Here is a 20,018-nt window from a genome sequence, read left to right on the forward strand (position 1 = left end):
TACCCATACCCATACCCATTTTTTTATTGTTCCATATATCAATTAAATATTTTTTATAAAAAAAATTTAAAAATCACACCAACGGAATCATGATACTATCAAAATATTCAATATTAAAATAACATACTCTTTTTGATTTTCATGATGTCAAATATTAAGAAAAATATTATAATAGTATAAATCTCAAATTAAAGTATCAAATAACAACTAAATAAAATTCAAATAATTATATAAAAGCTAAAAAATTACACATTACTAAAATTTTATAATAACCAAAATATTTATTAATTTTACAAATGATCAGTGGTTTCATTTGCATTCGATCCACCTACACATAGAAAAAAAATAAAAAATTAGATATGATATAATAATTGAAATTGAAAATTTTAATTACTAGAATATAATGTACCTTCTTCATCAGATTCATTTTCACTCATGAGAACATCTTTTCCTTTTAATTTTTTAACACCTACAAACACCAAATGTAGAATATTAGATGAGAATTCACAAAAAATACTAACAAAAAATATTAATAAATTTGAGTAACTTACCTAGATGGTTTGAGTTCCATATCCAACTTCTTGTACACATCAAAGCCTCTATAGTAATATGATGAAGTCGACTACGGTGAGAAGTTAATATCTGACCACCAGTACTAAAAGCAGATTCAGAAGCTACAGTTGTTATTGGAATAGCTAAAACATCCCTTGCAATTGCTTGAAGGGTTGGAAACTTTAACCCATTTGTTTTCCACCATGATAGGATATCAAATTCTTGTGTAACCGGCAAATTATCTTCTTCCAAGTAATAATCCAACTTTGTTTTCATAACTGTAGTTCTAGATTTTTTCTTTTTTGCCATAAACTCTAAAAATTCATTCGCATCATTATCAACATCCTTTCCCAACTCCAATGATGTAGCTCTATAAGAAGAAGTTTCATTCTTTTTTGATTGATATTCCAAAACCAAATCATAGCACATTTGACGAATCCTACTAAGTTTCAGATCAAAATCATTACCATACAATTTATAAAAATAATATTCTAACATGTCCATCTTGTACCTTGGATCTAAAACTGAAGCAATTGCCAATATATCATGAATAACACTCCAGTAACTTTCAAATTTCTTTAACATTTGTATTGCCATATTTTGAATGGTTATCTCAGGAGATTTAACCCAATCATTTATTGCAATCTTGATCTCACAAATCTTTGGGAAAAAGATGTTGGCAGTTGGGTATTTGGAGCCAGAAATGATTTCTGTGATGTCATTAAATAATTTTAGCCTTCGACAAACATCCTTTGCAAATTCCCACTGCATATCAGTTGGCAAAGAAGTGTATTGAGCTTCACGTTGCTTTAACCTAAAAAACACATCCTTATAACATATGGCAATATCAAGCATCTTGTAAGTAGAATTCCATCTAGTTGGGCAATCCAAACTTAACTTTTTAGTGAAAGAAATTCGCAATTGTCTAACTGTTTCCTCAAATTTTTCCATTCTTTTAGGAGTTGCTGTCCAATATGCTACACTTTCTCGAATTTTTTCCACCCCTTCTTTTAGGACGGCTAACCCTTCTTTCACAATCAAATTAAGGATATGTGCTGAACAACGCATATGAAGCAAAGACCCTTTCTTAATGAGTGTGTCCAACTTCAACTTATCCTTAATTTTTTCAATCATGCTATCATTTGTGTTGCAGTTGTCTAAAGTGATAGTAGACAATTTTGTATCAATATTCCAATCGAATAAACAATCAACTAATACATTACAAAGTCGATCAGCTGTGTGAGGTGCGGGAACATAAATGAACCTATAAATTAAGCAATATTTTGTAAGACATATAATCTTTCTAGAGGTGCATAAAAAAAATTACTGGAAAATTTATAAATTAAAAAAGGTGTACCTCAAAATTATATTTTGCAATGTCCAATTGTCATCAATATAGTGAGCTGTGATAGACATATACCCTTTCTTTTGATTGCTTGCAGTCCACATATCCGATGTAATTGCTATTCTTCCTTTATTTGTATCTATCAACTTCATAACAACTTGTTTTTCATGTTCATAGATGCCGAGTATCTCTTTCTTTATCGTATTTCGTGAAGGAAGTTGAAATAATGGTTGAATTGTTGTCACGAATATAATAAAACCAATATGGTCCACTATTGACAATGGATATTCATGCAATATAATCATTGTTGCAAGTTCCCTCTTGGCATTTTCTTCATTATAAGCTCCACAAGCCAATTCCTTTTTGCCACTTGAAATCTTAGAAAAAAGTGTTTTTTGTCCCCCTTTTCCTTTTGCTAAAGCCTTCTTTTGAATACATATGTTTGTATGATGGTGCAAGTGCTTTGTTCCATTCTTTGTTTCTCCACCAAGCAGTTTCTTGCAATAGTTACATTTAGCTTTGTATTTTCCATCAACTTTTATCTTTTCAAAGTGTTCCCACACAACACTTTTCAATTTCCCTTTCTCAGGCTCTACTTGTGTTGTTGAATGTATTTCATCATGAACTTCTGAAGGTGTTTGCGTAGATGGATTCAATGGAGATTGACTGTCATTATTGGAACTTTGAAAGGGAGTTGGTTGTTGTGAACACTGTGGTGGACTTGGTACCTGCAAATCTTGATCTCCTGTGCTCATTTTCTCTAGAAACTAACATACGTAACAAAAAAAAATCAAACAAAGTAAAAAGGTTAATTTCTTTTTTAACAAAATATAAAAGGAAAACCAATAATCAAGTTTAAAAATATTTCAAATATTTTTTATACTATTAAAAATTTATATTATACCACTTAAACGAAATAGCACAAATAACAAAATTAAATTAATAATAATTCAAATTTAAACATAGATTCTTCATCTTTTGATCTTGAATTAAATTAAGGATTTATGCAATTGAGCACTTAAAATTGAGAATTAAACATTATCATGAAACAAAAGATAAATAATAAATAAAATTATCATAAAGGAGTAAAGATAATTAAATGTGTGACCCAAATTTGAGAATATCCATTTGAACATAACATAACGGAAAAAAAATGTATAATTAAGATTATGATAAAAGGAAAAGTACCTTGAAGATCTGCTTAAACCTTAAAGAACAAGCCAAACAATTAAAAGAGAGTAAAAAAGTGTATAACCAAAGTAACAAAAAGAAGAGCTACAACATAAGAGTCAAACATTTTCATGAAAATAAATAAATAAATAAAGATAATCAAATGAGTAACCTAAAAATTATTTCATAGAATGAAATTGAGGAACACCTATTTGAACATAACCATGTACAGAGAGTAAAAATTATGTAATAAGAAGAAGAAAAATTACCTTCAAAATTAAATCTTGAAAAACAAACCAGACAATTGAGAGAGTAAACAAAGTGTATAACAAAAAACAAAGAGAATGAGAAATATGTTATATATATATATATATATATATATATATATTATATTATATTATATTATATTATATATTATATTACTATGTATATATATATTATATGTGTGGATATCTTATGTTTATATATATATATATATATATATATATATATATATATATATAATTATTTATATATATTATATTATATTATATATTATATTATTATTACTATGTATATATATTATATGTGTGGATATCTTATGTTTATATATATATATATATATATATATATATATATATTTATAGATATATATTTATTTTAAGTATATATTATATTATATTATATAATAATATAAATATAATAATATATATTATATTATTATGTATATATATTATATGTATATGTGTAGATATTTTATGCTTTTATATATATATATATATATATATATATATATATATATATATATATATATATATATATATATATATATATATATATATATATATATATATATTTCTTTTAAATTTTTATAAATTTGTAATGTTATAAATTTGTTTATAAAAGATCTCACTAGTTAAATGATTAATTTGTTTTATACGTATATATTATATATATTATATTATATTATTATGTATATATATTATATGTATATTATATTATATTATATTATATTATATTATATTACATGTATATGTGTAAATATATATATATATATATATATATATATATAAAAGTATATTTTATTTATATGTATATATACTATATTATATTATATTATATTATATTATATTATATTATATTTTATGTGTAAATATATTATTTATTTATATATATTTTTTAGATTATTTAATAAATTATAAATAGTTTAGTAATTTAAGCGGGGACGGGTATTTGGGCGGGTATATATATATCCCCATCCCCATCTCCATCCCCATCCCCAGTTGAAAATTTCGGGTATTACCCATACCCATACCCATACCCAGTCAAAGCGGGGATTCCCCGTCAAAACGGGGACGGGTTCGGGTGATACCCACGGGCACGGGTTTATTTGCCATTTCTAATGATAAGTTGAAAAATATCTTAGAAATCTAAGAAAACTTTTCAAATATCAACATATATGCTTAGTGGTTGAGAAATAACAAAACTTTTTTTAGTGAAATAAAAAAGTTATTCAAATGAAACAAAAACTAATAATAAGAATAATAAGTAAATGATTTTTTTTTATATTACATAGTAATTGAAATGTTTGTGCTATTAAATACTTAAATAGAGAGTATTAAACATTTTAATGTGAAAGAAAAATATACATTAAATAAAAATATTAAAAAATAATAGAAATATTCAAATGTGAGACATAAAAAATTTTAATTAACATACATATTTTTAACATAATTACATAAAGGTTATGATAAGATGAAAAATATAATTGAAATGTGAATGAGTTTCATGACAAACCAAATAATTAAAATAAATAAAAAATAATATATATATATATATGGTTATTTAATTAATTAGAAATATTTTAATAATTTAAACGGGGACGGGTAATATGGCGGGGATATGTACATCCCATACCCAACCCCATACCCAATTGAAAAAGTCGGGGATTCACCATACCCATACCCATACTCAGTCAATGCGGGGATTCCCCGTCAAAACGGGAACGGGTTCGGGCAATACCCACGGGGACGGGTTTATTTGCCATCTCTACATATATCATCACATCACTAATTACTTATTATGTCAATTTTATAATTTAGCTCAAATAAATTCATATCCAAGTGTTATTTTTTAATTTTAATATTTGTCATGTAAATAAAAATCTTTGATTTCATATGCCATTATCTTTCAATATATATTTATCTATCTATATTTGCATGTACTTCTATTTACAAATTTAACATTAATTCATGTTGTTTCTATTTTTGTACGGGATCATTCATATGTCTACACTTTACTTTCATTTTGTACAGACATTTCACATTTATTTTCTACGAGATCATATTTAAATAACTTGCATAATTTTTTGGTGATCATATTATTTATTTGAATTAATATTAGATTAGTATTGGTAATATTAGTATTAATAGTAGGATTGATATGTATGCTTAATTATTATCTATATGGACTTATATAGATTTTATATAGTTAAAACTATTTCCATTTTTAATTATTTACTTATATTATATAAAACTTGACCAATTATACATCATAATGAATTCAAAACTTATTCGTGTTACATAGAATAAAAATTTCATATAAACTAATAGATTCTGATCAAAAATATTGTTATTTTATTGTAAAATATATTATTATTATAAGCAAATACAACTTCATACTTTTGATTACATGAATCAATTACCCCTTTTATATATCTATAACAATATATAAAGGGGATTCCCCTTTTTGTGTCCACATTTCAAAATACCCATTTTACCCTTTAAATATAATAATTTATTAAATTTTTAAAAACTGATCGTTACTTTTACAAGATATTTATAAAATCGGATATTTCTGCGTCTTCTCTTCGTCTTAATTTATTAATGATTATTTTTTTCATCTGTTATCATATATTTCACTTCATTTTCAATAAATATAATTTTAATTTATATATTAATTTAATAATATTACAATATTATCACCTACTAATATAATAACATACATATTTAAAAAATGCATACACACAAGCGCGATAGCACCTGTGTTTACGCTAGTATTAAGAAAATAAGATACAACTAAAATTATTACATTACTCATTTTCTTTTATTGACAAGTGTCATAAAGATTAATTTTTTCGTCATTTTAAAACTTTGGTACAAAAGGACCTGGATTCAAATCCTATAAAAGTCAATTTATTTTTATTTTTTCATTTATTTATGATTTTAACTATAATATTAATTATAAATAATATTATTATTTGTAATATTTTTATAAGCATTAGTATTTCTAATTATTAATAATATTGTTATTATAAATATTATTTACAACAATAGTAGTAAAATTATAACAAATATTAGTATTATAATAATAATAATTGTTATTATTATTATATGTTACTATTATATATTATTACTATTAGTATTATTAACATTATTAGTAGTAAAATTATTACTATTATTTGTAATATATAATATTATTATTATGTATTTTTGTTAGTAATTACGTCTCAATTTTTATTAAATTATGATAAATTATTATTTTTTGTCTTAAACTTAAAAAAAATATGTATATTGATAAATATATGATTAATTTAAAATTTCACTCCAATCTTTGACAAAAGTAAACAAATTAAATATATTTTACTTGATTAATTGTCTAATACATTTTATTTAACTCTTTATGTTTCATTTTCTACAATGAAGATTATCAAAACAAAATTAGAATAAGATGAAAGATGGATTTCTTGAATACAATATGGTTATTTATATTTAAAAAGGAATAACTGGATATTTTTATTCTGAGTAAATTATTGATGACTTCAAAATTTTATACTATAAATTATTTTGACTCCTCCAAAAGTATTGGTTAACATACGTCACGGGTTATTATTATCAACTATAATTAATAATCATTATTACTATCAACTATAAATATTATTATTATTATTAATTATAATTATTTCTATTATTATATTACTAATATTATTATATTACTACTATTATTATTAATAAGAACTATAATTATTATAATATTTATTATTATTATTATTATTATTATTGTTAGATACACATTTTACTTTTACTTACTATGTAGGAATTATGTTTCAATTACTTGTCATTTTTATTTGTTTTGTTGTTCATTTTATCTTTACATTTGAGCAATTATTTCAATTTAAAAAAATAATTACTAAAATTAGTAAAATAATAAAACTGCAAAATAAATTTTTTATTAAAAATAATTATTTAAATTTAAAATATAATAATTAAGAGGATAAAATTGATAAAATAAAAAAGACACAAAAATGTTTATCTCTTTATATATATACTAGTGTTTTGAACCCGTGCCTACGCATGGGTCATTCATGTTTTATTTATTGATTTTGTTTAAATATTTTACATGTAATTATTAAGATATCTATAATCTATTATTATTAATAATAATAATAATAATAATAATAATAATTAGAATAATAATAATTAGAATAATACTGATAATAATAATAATAATAATAATAATAATAATAATAATAATAATAATAATAATAATAATAATAATAATAATAATCTATAACAATAATAAAGAGGATTTCCTCTTTTGTGTCGACATTTCAAAATATCTATTTTACTCTTTAAAATATAATTATTTATTAAATTTTTGAAAATTGACTGTTATTTTTATAAATTTTTTCTTTATTTATCAACAATTATTCTCTCATCTTTTTTTTATATATTTCATTTTATTTTTAATAAATATAATTTTAATTGACCGTTATTTTTATAATTGTTTTTTTTATTTATAAATAATTATTTTCTCATTTTTTTATATATTTCATTTTATTTTTAATAAATATAATTTTATTTTATATATTAACTTAATAATATTATATTATAAACATCTATTAATATAATATCACGCATATTTAAAAGATGTGTACACATGCACTGTCGGTAATAATTAAAATAATAATAATTATTATTATTATTAATATGTGGAGGCTAGTAATTAGAATAATAATAATAATAATAATAATAATAATAATAATAATAATAATAATAATATTAATAATATTAATGTGGGGACGCTAGTAATTAGAATAATAATTATTATTATTATGTGGGTTTTGTCATTTGTATCCTCGTCAAAACCTTAAGTTTAAACCTTCACTTCTTCTTTCATCACTTCAGCCGTCATAGTATCCTGGTAGCGAAAATGGTGAGTTTCCATGGATCAACCCTTTAACACTTTCTATCTACCTTGCGTGTTTCTACATCTGGATTTTCTAGTTTTAATGAAATAATGTTTCTTTGTTTTTGTTTTTTTCTGATCTTTGTTGTAGATTTTCAAGAGGTACATTGAGATTGGAAGGGTTGCTCATATCAACTACGACAAAGACTATGGGAGGCTAGTGGTCATTGTCGACGTCATTGACCATAACAGAGTATGTTCTTTTCGTTTTTCTTTCTTTGATTTGGTGTTTTTTGGTTGAATTAGATTCATGGAGTGCGTGCCCTAGTGTTTGTTTTGGTTTCGAAAGAAATAAAAAATAATAATAATTTGTGACATAATAATCTTCATATTGCTTAAAATCTGTATAACACTACGTTAAATTTAGTTTATATTACATTAAGAATTATAATTTGTAAGTGTATAAAAATAAGTCACGGTATATAAACATTTAAGTGTATAAGTATATAAAAGTAATTGTATAAAAAGTTAAATAGTAAATTTAAAATATATATATATATATATATATATATATATATAAACAGCTTTCAAATCTCATTATTAAAATTGAAAGATTCAAATTACGTATCATGCACATCCTTTGGTCTCCCTTCAAAAAGATAAAAAGCAAAACACCTCCCCCTATCTTGCTCGAATAAACGTCGCTGAAAGAATCACCCAAACCAAAAAATCTGGATTTCAGCAACTGGGAATGCATCATAAATGGAAGCAAGTCTATTATATTGGATTCTCAGGTTTTGATTTCTGATTTACTCGATTCTTCTCATCGTTTCTTTTTGGTAAAGTTCTTTTCATATATTTTTAATATGCTTCGATCAATCTACTTTTTCCAAATTTTCAGAAAATATTAAGATGTTGGTAGGTATAAAAAACATAATTTTCACTTATTAATATATTTTATTTTTATTTTATTACTATATTACTGTTATTTTATTGACAATAATTATATTAATTTTTATTTAATATTTTTATACATATTAGAATAAGGGGATCTTTAAGTTTGTATAGGCATAAGACATGGTAAATGGTAAGTATATATAAACCAAACAAAGATTCATGAGCAAGAGATTTGAAAGACAGCCATAAATAGTCTAATGATGTGAATAAAATAACCTAAAGTTGAATAGAAGAGCATCATGTAGTGTTTGTTGGATGTTGGTAAATGTTGAAGTTGTTTAAAATCCTATACCTGTAGAATAGAAAATGTCAATCAAGGTATATTAGTGTTACACTATGCAAGATTAGTTTAGTTATTGGTGTGTACTTACTTGCTATAAATTTTGGAGAACTTCTTTGAAAACCACATTAGTTGTAGAGTCCAAAGCCCTTTTGTTGTTGTCATGAATAAGAATCTTTAATCCAGATTTGCTTTGAACCCTAGACACAACAACATACAATTGTCCATGGCTAAAAACTGGTGTTGGTAAATATAGTCCCACTGAAGCTAAAGATTGACCTTGGGATTTGTTTATTGTCATAGCATATGATACCATGATAGGAAATTGTCTTCTAATAAGTTTAGAAGGCCATGGTGATTGTGATGGAGACATAGACATTCGCGGAATATATATTTCATCACCACTTGTGCTTCCTGTGATAACTTTTGCACCAATAACATGATTTGCTAGCCTTGTTATTATCAATCTACTTCCATTACATAAACCTTGAGTTTGATCCAAGTTCCTCAAGAGCATTATTGGTGTTCCAATTTTCAACTTAAGTTTATGGTTTGGAATACCTGATGTGGTTAATGAATTTAAAAACTCTGGAGTAATTTGATCAAAAGCATCAGCTTCTATTCCTTCAGAATTGTCTATTATATTAGAGCTAAGATACTCCTTTTGTTCTCCTGCAAAAATAGTCAATAAAAGTTATTGATATGGAATACTATTTTATAAATATGTATATCATTAAATAAAATGAATTTTAGGATATGTCATGTAAAAGTACCAGGTATTAATGATAAAACATAGTCATTGATTTGATCAACTGTTTCAATTCTGCTAGCCAATATTGCCCTGCATTGTAAGAAATTAAGATCTCTGAAGTTTTCAATTAATTCTGGATAAGTACTTGCAACTATCGCTTCAACAGGATCAACAAAGTTTGTGATTAGCAATTCTGGCGGGATTTGTATTTCAGCTATACCATCATTAGGTTCAAATAATTTACCATCTCCGAGTTTCACTATCCATTCAGAGAATTCTTGAATTTGTCTTGCATTGGATTTTTGTAATCCGTTTTGCAGTAAACGCATATTCTTTGTTAGTGTTAATATCTAACATTGGTCCCAAAGATAGGAAGCATTAATTGTTGCATGAACAATATCTGATATGTTTCCTCTAGGAATAACAGGTAGAATTTGCCTGAAATCACCTCCAAAAACTGTTACTTTTCCACCAAATACAGAGTTAGATTTATTTTCTTTTCTCATTATATCATTCAATGTTCTGTCTAGTGCTTCGAAACAAAATTTATGTGCCATTGGTGCCTCATCCCATATAATTAACTCAGCCTTCTGTAATAATTCAGAAACCTGACTTCCTTGTTGGATATTACAAACTGAGGTATCTAGTGTTGGTACTGGAATCTTAAATTTTGAATGCGTTGTTCTTCCTCTTGGTAATAATAGAGATGCAATTCCACTTGATGCGACTATTAAGACAATTTTTCGTTCACTACGCAAAGCTGAAGCCAATGTTTTCCACATGAATGTTTTTCCTGTCCCACTATCGCTATATAGGAAGAAAATAGCTCCTTTTTTACTTGTCACTGCATACATTATCTTCTCAAAAATTTGTCGTTGCTCATCTATATAGTTTGTGAAAAGTAAATTAATATTAGTCTATATTACTATAATAAAGTAATTTAGTAGGTAATATAGGATATTTGCAATGTATTATTATTACCAGTAAGCAAGTTGAAGTTTGATTGAAACTGATGTTTTTATCCTCAATGTTATAATCAAGTTCAGCATAAATTAATCTATTTCCTAAATGACTTGTAACATAGTCATTAGGATAAGGCATGTATAGGTAGTCCTTCAAGCTCTTTCTGTTTATTTGGAGAAGGTTTTCTATCTCCAACAACGTTAAATTTTGTAGCTGGTCAATAGTTAGATGCAATTCTACATAAAAGAAAAAAGTTATAGGTTAGTACATGGAATATATATAAATGTTTAACTCAAGAGTATAAGAGTTTTTGTACCTAGCAATCTAGCTATTTTTCTTTGATTATATTGAATGTCATCTGAAAGCCATTCCCAAGTCTTTTGCCAAAATAGTTGTGGATTATTGACAATTAGACAATAATATAGTTACAAACAACTTTCTAAGATAATATCCTGAACCCCAGTCCTTTGCTTCTTTAATAGCTTCAATATATTCTCTATCATCGGCTAAGAATCTTGATGCAAAGCAAGCTTCTCTAAATGTGGGATATGTTATGTTATCAACAGTTTTGATGTCATCATAGGACGAAGGTCCCTTTACGACTGTTAGCATCCTCCGTAAATAAAAAAGCTCCCCAGTACTTGGTGGTACCCAAATAAGTCTTCCTATTGTATTTCCTCTTTGTCTAGGTTTCCAACATCTATTCTTCTTGACATAAACAAACTTGGAAGCAAATTGTGTGTATGTTAAATTTCTTGCCTCTTGGAATGTTTTGTTGCACTCCATCCAAGCTGTAAACATTGATTGTGAAACGCTTGGTTTAGAAATTATGTCATCAATGTCATCTTCATCTTTAAAATATACACCGTGCTCACCTTCAAGATGGAAAAAAAGTCTTTCCACTGCTGGATTTCTTCCATGAATAGGAAAAGAAAATATTCGCCAACATGCTTCACATGGAGAGATGTATCTACAATCTAAATATTGTTTGATCTCATCTAATGGTTGGGATAATGAGTTGACTTGAGTGTCATTAGGAACAATAGCAACTGTTATCCTGTCATTTCTTTTGTTGATATATTTGAATAAGTACTTGATTGAAGTACTTTGATTACACCATTCAACATTAATATGTGCTTGATACTTTAGTAACAACATGGGATTATAAGGAACTACAAAACGATTGTCTAATGTGATATCATTCTTAACAATGTTACAACCATTGTCTCTTCTTCTATAATGAACAAAACCATCTTGGTTTATGACGGTTATTTCTTGAAATTTTTTTGGAAAAAATCGAGAACATCTTCCATTTTTCATGCAAGGTGATGATTTATTAGACATACCACAAGGCCCGTGAAGCATATGATCTTTCAAACAATTATACAACTGTGGATTTTGTTTGGAACATGGTATTTCAGCTGATATCACTTTATCTATGTCCTCTGCATTTGGATATTTGCTAGATGGATGCAAAAAAATAAGTAGATGAGCATGTGGTAATCCACGTTTTTGGAACTCAATGGTATACATGTCTGCAAAGAAAATTACACGCTCTAGTTAGAAACATTATGCATTATAATAATTACTTTGAATAACATATAACATTGAAACTTACATGCTATAACTCTACCCATCACGTGTTTTTTAGTCAAATCTTCTAGAAATTTATCAAACTTAATTTTGAAAATTCTAGATATTATATCTGGACGGTCTGATGGTGTCAAAGTCAATTCCTCCAATAATCTTGTTATTTCTGGCCAATTTGGATTGCAAGTAAAAGTTAGAAATAGATCTGGAAAACCAACATGGCTACAAATTGCCATTCCATCGAAATACAGTTGGTCCATAAATCTTCTGCTACCAACAAAAGTTGATGGAAGCACAACCCTTTTTCCTTTGTCCGCTCCTTCATTATGTGAACTGGTTGTTGGTTGGGAAAGATTAATATATTTATCAACCCTCAACTTAGATTGATTGTTTCTGACAAATGATAGTCTCTCAGATTCTACCATTATATATCCATCTACCACAAATTGTTGGAACAACCTTTTAGATCTTAACACAGTGCTTGCCTCTGATTGTCTAGTTTGAATTCGAAAACAAAACCATTCTCTTATAGTGAGTCAATTTCTTTTTTTATGTGTGCGGTAACGATGGCCAACATCTTCTCTATAGCCATCTTCTCCATAGGGAAACAATAAGGGATATTGATATCCTAAGTAACTTGGATGCAATTCGTTTATTCTTTGAAGCTTACCACTTCTATTTTCCAGTATTATATCCCTAGGAGATGTTGTATCAACATCACCTACTATCAGTGCAGCTACTTCCGAAACCTTTGGTATATTATATATACGACCATCTTTAGCCATTTCAGATATCAATCTTAGTTTCAAATCTTGATATGGTTGATCTTTATATCTATCTCTGGCCATCCGAAATGATTTTGTATGTACATTATGAGCATCCAACATATCTTTTAACTTTCTTACAATTTCAACATCAACCTTGTTTTTGTTCCTGCCATTACACATATGAATTCATAAATAATAATATAGTTAACAACCATACTATGACGAAAGTTAATGCTTTTATTTTGTTTACCATTATGTGTTAAGCATATAATGTACAAAGTGAGAAATGGTTAGAAGAAGTATAGAATTAAAAAGAGCATTTTACCTTAAAAATTTCATTATGTTATGTATTTCATTCTCAGTGTCATATATGTATAGTTGAGCAAACTTAGGTAGTTATCCTGGCAGTGGTAATAAGCTTCCTATTCTGTGACATGATTGTCCTTGTATTCTCAAATTTGGAGGTCCGTTTCCATTGTTGAATGAGTTATCAAGCTTTGCCCCAGGGGAAGTGAATGCAAACATCATGTTGTATGCTCGGATGTTTTCTTGGTAATTCTTACTATTTGCAAAGTTACTACTAAATAGAAGATGTTGTAGAAGAGACGGAGGTTCTTTTAAGAGTGGGAGTTGAACTTTGCCATTACCACAACCTAGTTGAAACTTTGGATTAACAGCATTTCTATGTTTCATTATTCTTTCCTGGAACCACATATAAGCTTTGCAATGATGGCATTGGAAAATAGGATTGCCTATATCTGAATAACCTTCAAAGGATTTGAAGTTTGTTTTAGCTAATTATATTAAAAGATTGAATATAACTTAACTTCAAAGTAATGAACTAATGATTTATTTTTTACTTGAATTTGTTATGCTCTGTATTTGTTCTCTTGAAAGTATTTCTTCTTCATCATCACCAGAATTATTGTCAAATGTCTCATCTATTCATATGTGAAAACATCATCATGAGATAAAATTATACATATATAATAAATGTAATCATAGAAACAATAATGCATATGACAATTAATGTATATGAATAAGTTACCTTGGGATTGAGCACTGATAGTTGGAGTAAGATAATTTTGAAATTTTTGAACTTCATCTAATCCATTAAAAGCATTTGATTGACTTTCTCCAATAAATGTTTTAGTGTTTTCTGTTTTTGTTTCTTGAGATGCATTTTCTGTAGGAGATCTGTCCAAATTCATTTTTTGTTGTTTGGGACACTTTGTCGCATTCTTAGTTGTATTTTTCTTTTCAATTAGAATATTCTTTCTTTTCAACCTTGCCTTTGCAGATAATTGCTTCTTTATGTTATTTCTGGCGTCCATAGAGAATTGAAAATTTCTGAAATTGTTATATTTGCATTATAAATTTATAATTCAATGTTGTTTGATAGCTAAAATTTGAAATTGTTGTTCTGAACAAAGAGAGAAAAAATGCTTACCCAAATTTTCTTTGATTTTTGTAATTCACAGTGGTAGAGAAGATGAATTTGAAATCTGAAACTCTTTGAATGGACAAAGGAAAAAAGGTAACTCTTCTTCTCTCCATATGATAGTTGATAGTGGACTGAATACTAATTAAAAAAAGTGAATATAGGAATTGTGAACTTTTTGTAGAGGTCACTCTTGTATAACTGAATATGGCAATTGATAATATGACCAATTTGTGAGAAGATGCTAAAAGTATAGGCAGTTGATAAGTATGGGAATGGGCAGTTCATAAGTATGGGCAGTTGAAGGTCACTATTGTTGTTTGATTTAGTGTTTCTATAATTATTATTTTATTCAAAGAAGCGAGTATGTTGGTGGTTATTATTAAGTTGCTAATAAGTGATCTTTCTCCACTTTCTTAACGATATTGATATTGAATTGCAATTTAATTTCATGAGAAGTGACTCTGGAGGCCAATATTGAGTTTAAAGAATGCAGAACTGGTATACAATTTTATGACTATTACGCATAGATCGTTACACATGGTTGATAATTACATTTAATTTATAAACACCTATAACATTTTTTATATCGATGATTCTCTTTATGAGTGAGATGTGTATTGATTTAGCCTAGTTTATATCATGTTTTTGTCGTGAGATGTGTATTGATTCTCTTATGTACAGATTCTTAAACATGTATTGCGGGAGCATTTAGTGAATTTGCTACTGGGATTGGAAGCAGTGATGTTGGTTTTGTTCTGGGAATTAGGAAGCTTATGCTCCAGGTATACTTAAGATTATGTGTGCAGTTTAATACTTAAGATTATGATTGATTAAGTAACAACTGTTGTGTGCAACACTGGAATGAATATTATTTTTTTGCACCCCTATTAGCTGGAAAGGAAATTTACTTTGCTAATTATTAAATCTCCTTCCGTGTCAAATAAAATATCTTGCTAAAAGGCAATTATTTTTTTTTTTAATTTTAAACTTTATTCATGACTAATACTTGCAATCAATCTTGTTGTATTTTTACCATTGAAGAATAAACGACTAATATTTTATCCACAAAATACTTCTATTTAAAATAATATGTTGGTCATTCAAAAAGTAAAACACAACCATAGCAAAGATAATCTTACTCATAATTTAAAAAGTACAAAACATAACCATAACAAAGATAACCCTTCTCATAATTTAATTTTTCTCCTTTTTGACTGTCTTGCTCATCTTGGTAGTTGACATTTGAGCATTTTTTAATTCTTGTGATAATTGATTATCATTGTCAATATCTGAACACAATCTCTTGCATGGAGTTACAGAAAATGATGTATTTGGATCATGATTTGTTGATCCACAAAAACTTTCCTATAAAAGTAAAGAATATATATAAGGTCCTATTATATGATGTAATAAAGAGGAAATAAAAATGATATATCAATATACTTACAATACAAGTTTCTGTATTAGCTCCTAAATCATAAATGATATTTTTACTCAATTGTCCACTATGCTGAAATTAGAAGAAGAAATTATTATATTAGATGCACATAATACATATACTAATGGCAGTATAGAATTAAAATAATATTATATATGATATATATATTTCATAAAATGTTATGATAGAAATGTGATAGTCATTATACCTGTTCAGGTTGGAGTTGACCTTTAATTTCCTCAATAATTTCAACATCATTAGAAACTTTCAGAACTGACATAGATTTGCTCTGTGATTGAACTTTAACCTTAAATGCCAAAGTACACCCTAAAATTACATCTAAATCATTTGGAAAGCATTTAGGATCATCCTCACCGACCTAAAGTTAAAATATAAAGATGTTAGTAAATAGAAATAGTTTTAGTATATTGTAAATATTTATATATAAACAACAAAACTTAAAAGGTAGGCTAATAACCTCAATCATAGACTTTCTCAAATTTGCAGCTGACATTCCGATAATCGATGCACAATCTTGATCCCAAAGAACAAAGTTAGCATAATCCTTTCTATAACAAACTTGAACTTCCAACTTGTACCTAAAGAGTAAAATTTATTAATAACATTTAATTTCACATGATAGTATTTAAATATGATTTTAAATTAAGTAATTGTCATAATATATTAATGTACTAACTTGAGAACAAGATTGTCATTGTATTTGTCACATTTATTGCACTTGAAAGCACCTACTTGATTAGTTTTTTTGTTACAATGCGTGCATGCAAAATAACTCCAACCATCATCACCTAAATTAAATTTAATTGTAGTACCCACAGTAACACAAGTCATCTCCTATTAAAATAAGCCAACAGAAAAGTCAGAATAATCTTAATTATTTGAAATCATGTATCATAATTAATATGTACTTCATACACACCTCTTTTATGCCATTGATCTCTGAGATACTTTTCACTGTCGCTTTAAACATAAGTCTTTCTTGTTTGCTATACTGGGAAGATGTAGGCATTTGAGTTTGATGCTGACTTTGACTAATCTCGGACAAAGGCATTCTACCAAATATCATACAAATAATTATACATTAACATATATATATATATATATATATATATATATATATATAATTATCACCCTTCATTATGTTAATTTGACCTATGTACAATAAATATAAATATAAGAATACAAATTCACACATACTCTATATATTTCTCCTTGAATTCCCTTATCTCTGGTATATCATCATCCGTAAACAACTTAGACCCATGCCATGAGTTAGATATTGAAACAGGCCATGTTCCTAAACATATGTTATAATTCAATAATTATTTAAGTAATTGAAACATTGTTCATATATAAGTGAATGAAACATTGAATTACCTGATGGTGCTTTGATCTTTGCTTGAGTCAAAATGACTATTGTTGTATCAGAATTTTGTTTTTCGTTCCAATGGCTTAAAAATTTGGTTGCATAGTTATCCCATAGGGTGCATCCAATTACACTACCACTACAAATTCATGAAGTAAACCACATTAGATAATTATTGTTGCAGCTCCAATTTCTGAAAAACCTACTATTAATTACCTTAGATCCATGACATTAAAGAACACACAGTTTGAGTCGAGTCTATTTTTAACATTGTCCACAGTCCCAATTATATCTTAGAATCATGACACCAAACTCATTAGTTAGCATAACATAATCGTGTTTAGAGTAATGGGTAATAAGTAGAGAAATATAATATAGGCTTACCAATCAAGATATCAGTAGTAGAGTAGGTTCCATCTACAATTTCCTTTATACTTTTGAAATTGTACACTCTGATAGGCACATTTGCAATTTCTTGCGGCTTAATAGCTGTTGCACCAATGAACATTAATTTATAGGGGTGTTCACACACTCTATATTGTCCTTGGTTCTTTAGGATTTTGAAATTGTGCATAACATAAGTTTGACCCTCGATCAATTTATCCTCCCACAACCCTACATCTTCCTTCTTAACAAAAGCAGGTATGACATTACCCTACATGCATCATAGTAGTGATTGTGAATAATACATAATACATATTATATAAATGCATCATAATGATATACCTTATGGTCCACCAGAATCATCTGAATATGCTTAGTAGAATCACGATTTTGAACAATCCATAAATCAGTTATTCTAACACCAAGCTTTAACATTTCTCGCTTGCCATCAATATCATTTATTAGATCAAATTTCTTGGCCATGTACTATAAACAAATCAAACACTATATTATTAGAAAGTCAAACACAACTTCTAAAAAAAGTAAGAAAATATAACATACATGAAATGAAAATTAATAAGCAAAAAATAAAATCCAAATTTGAAATCCTTGCTCTGGATAGAAAAAAAGAATGGCATCTACTGCATGCAGGCTTGTACATTTGTATATAATACTAATATTTTGTTGTCTTATAATGACATGTTATGATTACATGGTTTTGCCTTAAGTATAACGTGAGTGTTGATTCATTTTTCTTCTTCATGTGCCACTGGCTTGCATAAACATGCTTATGATTACACAGTGCATTAATAATTAATAAATCTGAATGTGCATATTGAATTCCTTTGACAACAGATTATTAAGTGATTGTATCATTTGGTGAGATGCAGTCTTGTTCCCTTTAGACAATTGTGTAAGTCTGTGACATTGTATTTTTCTTTTCAAACTATTAATTTTTCTATATTATTTAGGTTATACTAATGGGGATTCTTCTCATACAAAAGTGTTGCATGACTCTGGTCCTATTCCAATGGAGGAGGAGTAAACTTGTGGTACAACTTCAGAGCTAACCGTAGAACTTTAGCAATTATTTATGTGACATTGTATTTTTTTTCAAACTATTAATTTTTCTATATTATTTAGGATATACTAATGGATTCTTCCCATACAGAAGTGTTGCATGACTCTGGTCCTATTTCAGTGTGCAAACAAATTAAGGTGATAGCTAATAAAAAAATAAATATGATGCAGTAATCGACGTACATTGAACTTACTCATCAAAAAAAGCAAATTATTGTATATAATAAAAGAACAAAGAAACAACTTTGATGCTTACCCAAAAGAAAAGAAGAAGAATGCTTGCCTAAATTTTTGTTCTCTGCTATCTTAGTTGAAAGTGTTAGAGAAGGTAGATTAATTGGAAAGCTTTAAAAAAAGTCAATTTTTTTGGATTTGGCGGTTGAACTTTGTAGTCCATAAGTTACGTGGGGTGTGGGTATTGGGTAGTTAAGCAATCCAAAAAAAATATAAATAAACCAAAAGAAAAGAAGAATGCTTGCCTAAATTTTTGTTCTCTGTTATCTGAGTTGACAGTGTTAGAGAAGGTAGATTAATTAGAAAGCTTTAAAAAAAAGTTATTTTTTGTGGATTTGGCAGTTGAACTTTGTAGTCCATAAGTTACGTGGGGTGTGAGTATTGGGTAGTTAAGCAGTTCTATTATTAAGCAATCTATTATGTATACAAATAAGCCTAATTATGTATAAGTATCAATAAAGACGAATGAAAAATTATTAATAAAATAATAATATAAATAATTATTATAAT

The 20,018-nt window shown here is 27.0% G+C and overlaps 1 protein-coding gene, 2 long non-coding RNA genes and 1 pseudogene across 3 annotated transcripts; 2 read left to right on the forward strand and 2 right to left on the reverse strand.

Annotated features, from left to right (window-relative positions):
* Positions 1-9,524: 9,524 nt before the first annotated feature.
* Positions 9,525-14,752, reverse strand: LOC114194220 (uncharacterized; annotated as a pseudogene).
* A 227-nt stretch (positions 14,753-14,979) lies between these two features.
* On the forward strand, positions 14,980-15,913 carry LOC146881556 (uncharacterized). Its single transcript, XR_014986212.1, has 2 exons — positions 14,980-15,078; positions 15,667-15,913. It is a non-coding gene; the product is annotated as an uncharacterized LOC146881556 (long non-coding RNA).
* Positions 15,914-16,179: 266 nt separating this feature from the next.
* Positions 16,180-18,677, reverse strand: LOC146881557 (replication protein A 70 kDa DNA-binding subunit C-like). The gene is made up of 11 exons (XM_085669234.1): positions 18,537-18,677; positions 18,195-18,465; positions 18,027-18,102; positions 17,822-17,949; positions 17,642-17,741; positions 17,364-17,496; positions 17,121-17,278; positions 16,902-17,022; positions 16,632-16,802; positions 16,433-16,495; positions 16,180-16,350 (listed from the first exon to the last, which is right to left on the reverse strand). Exons 1-11 carry the CDS (start codon positions 18,675-18,677, stop codon positions 16,180-16,182), a joined length of 1,533 nt encoding a protein of 510 aa, XP_085525360.1.
* Positions 18,678-19,178: 501 nt separating this feature from the next.
* On the forward strand, positions 19,179-19,448 carry LOC146881558 (uncharacterized). The gene is made up of 2 exons (XR_014986257.1): positions 19,179-19,246; positions 19,338-19,448. It is a non-coding gene; the product is annotated as an uncharacterized LOC146881558 (long non-coding RNA).
* Positions 19,449-20,018: the final 570 nt, after the last annotated feature.

Source organism: Vigna unguiculata, chromosome 11 (genome assembly GCF_037176805.1).
Source record: "Vigna unguiculata cultivar grain cowpea cultivar isolate G323 ecotype 2 chromosome 11, ASM3717680v1, whole genome shotgun sequence".
Lineage (NCBI taxonomy): Eukaryota > Viridiplantae > Streptophyta > Magnoliopsida > Fabales > Fabaceae > Vigna > Vigna unguiculata.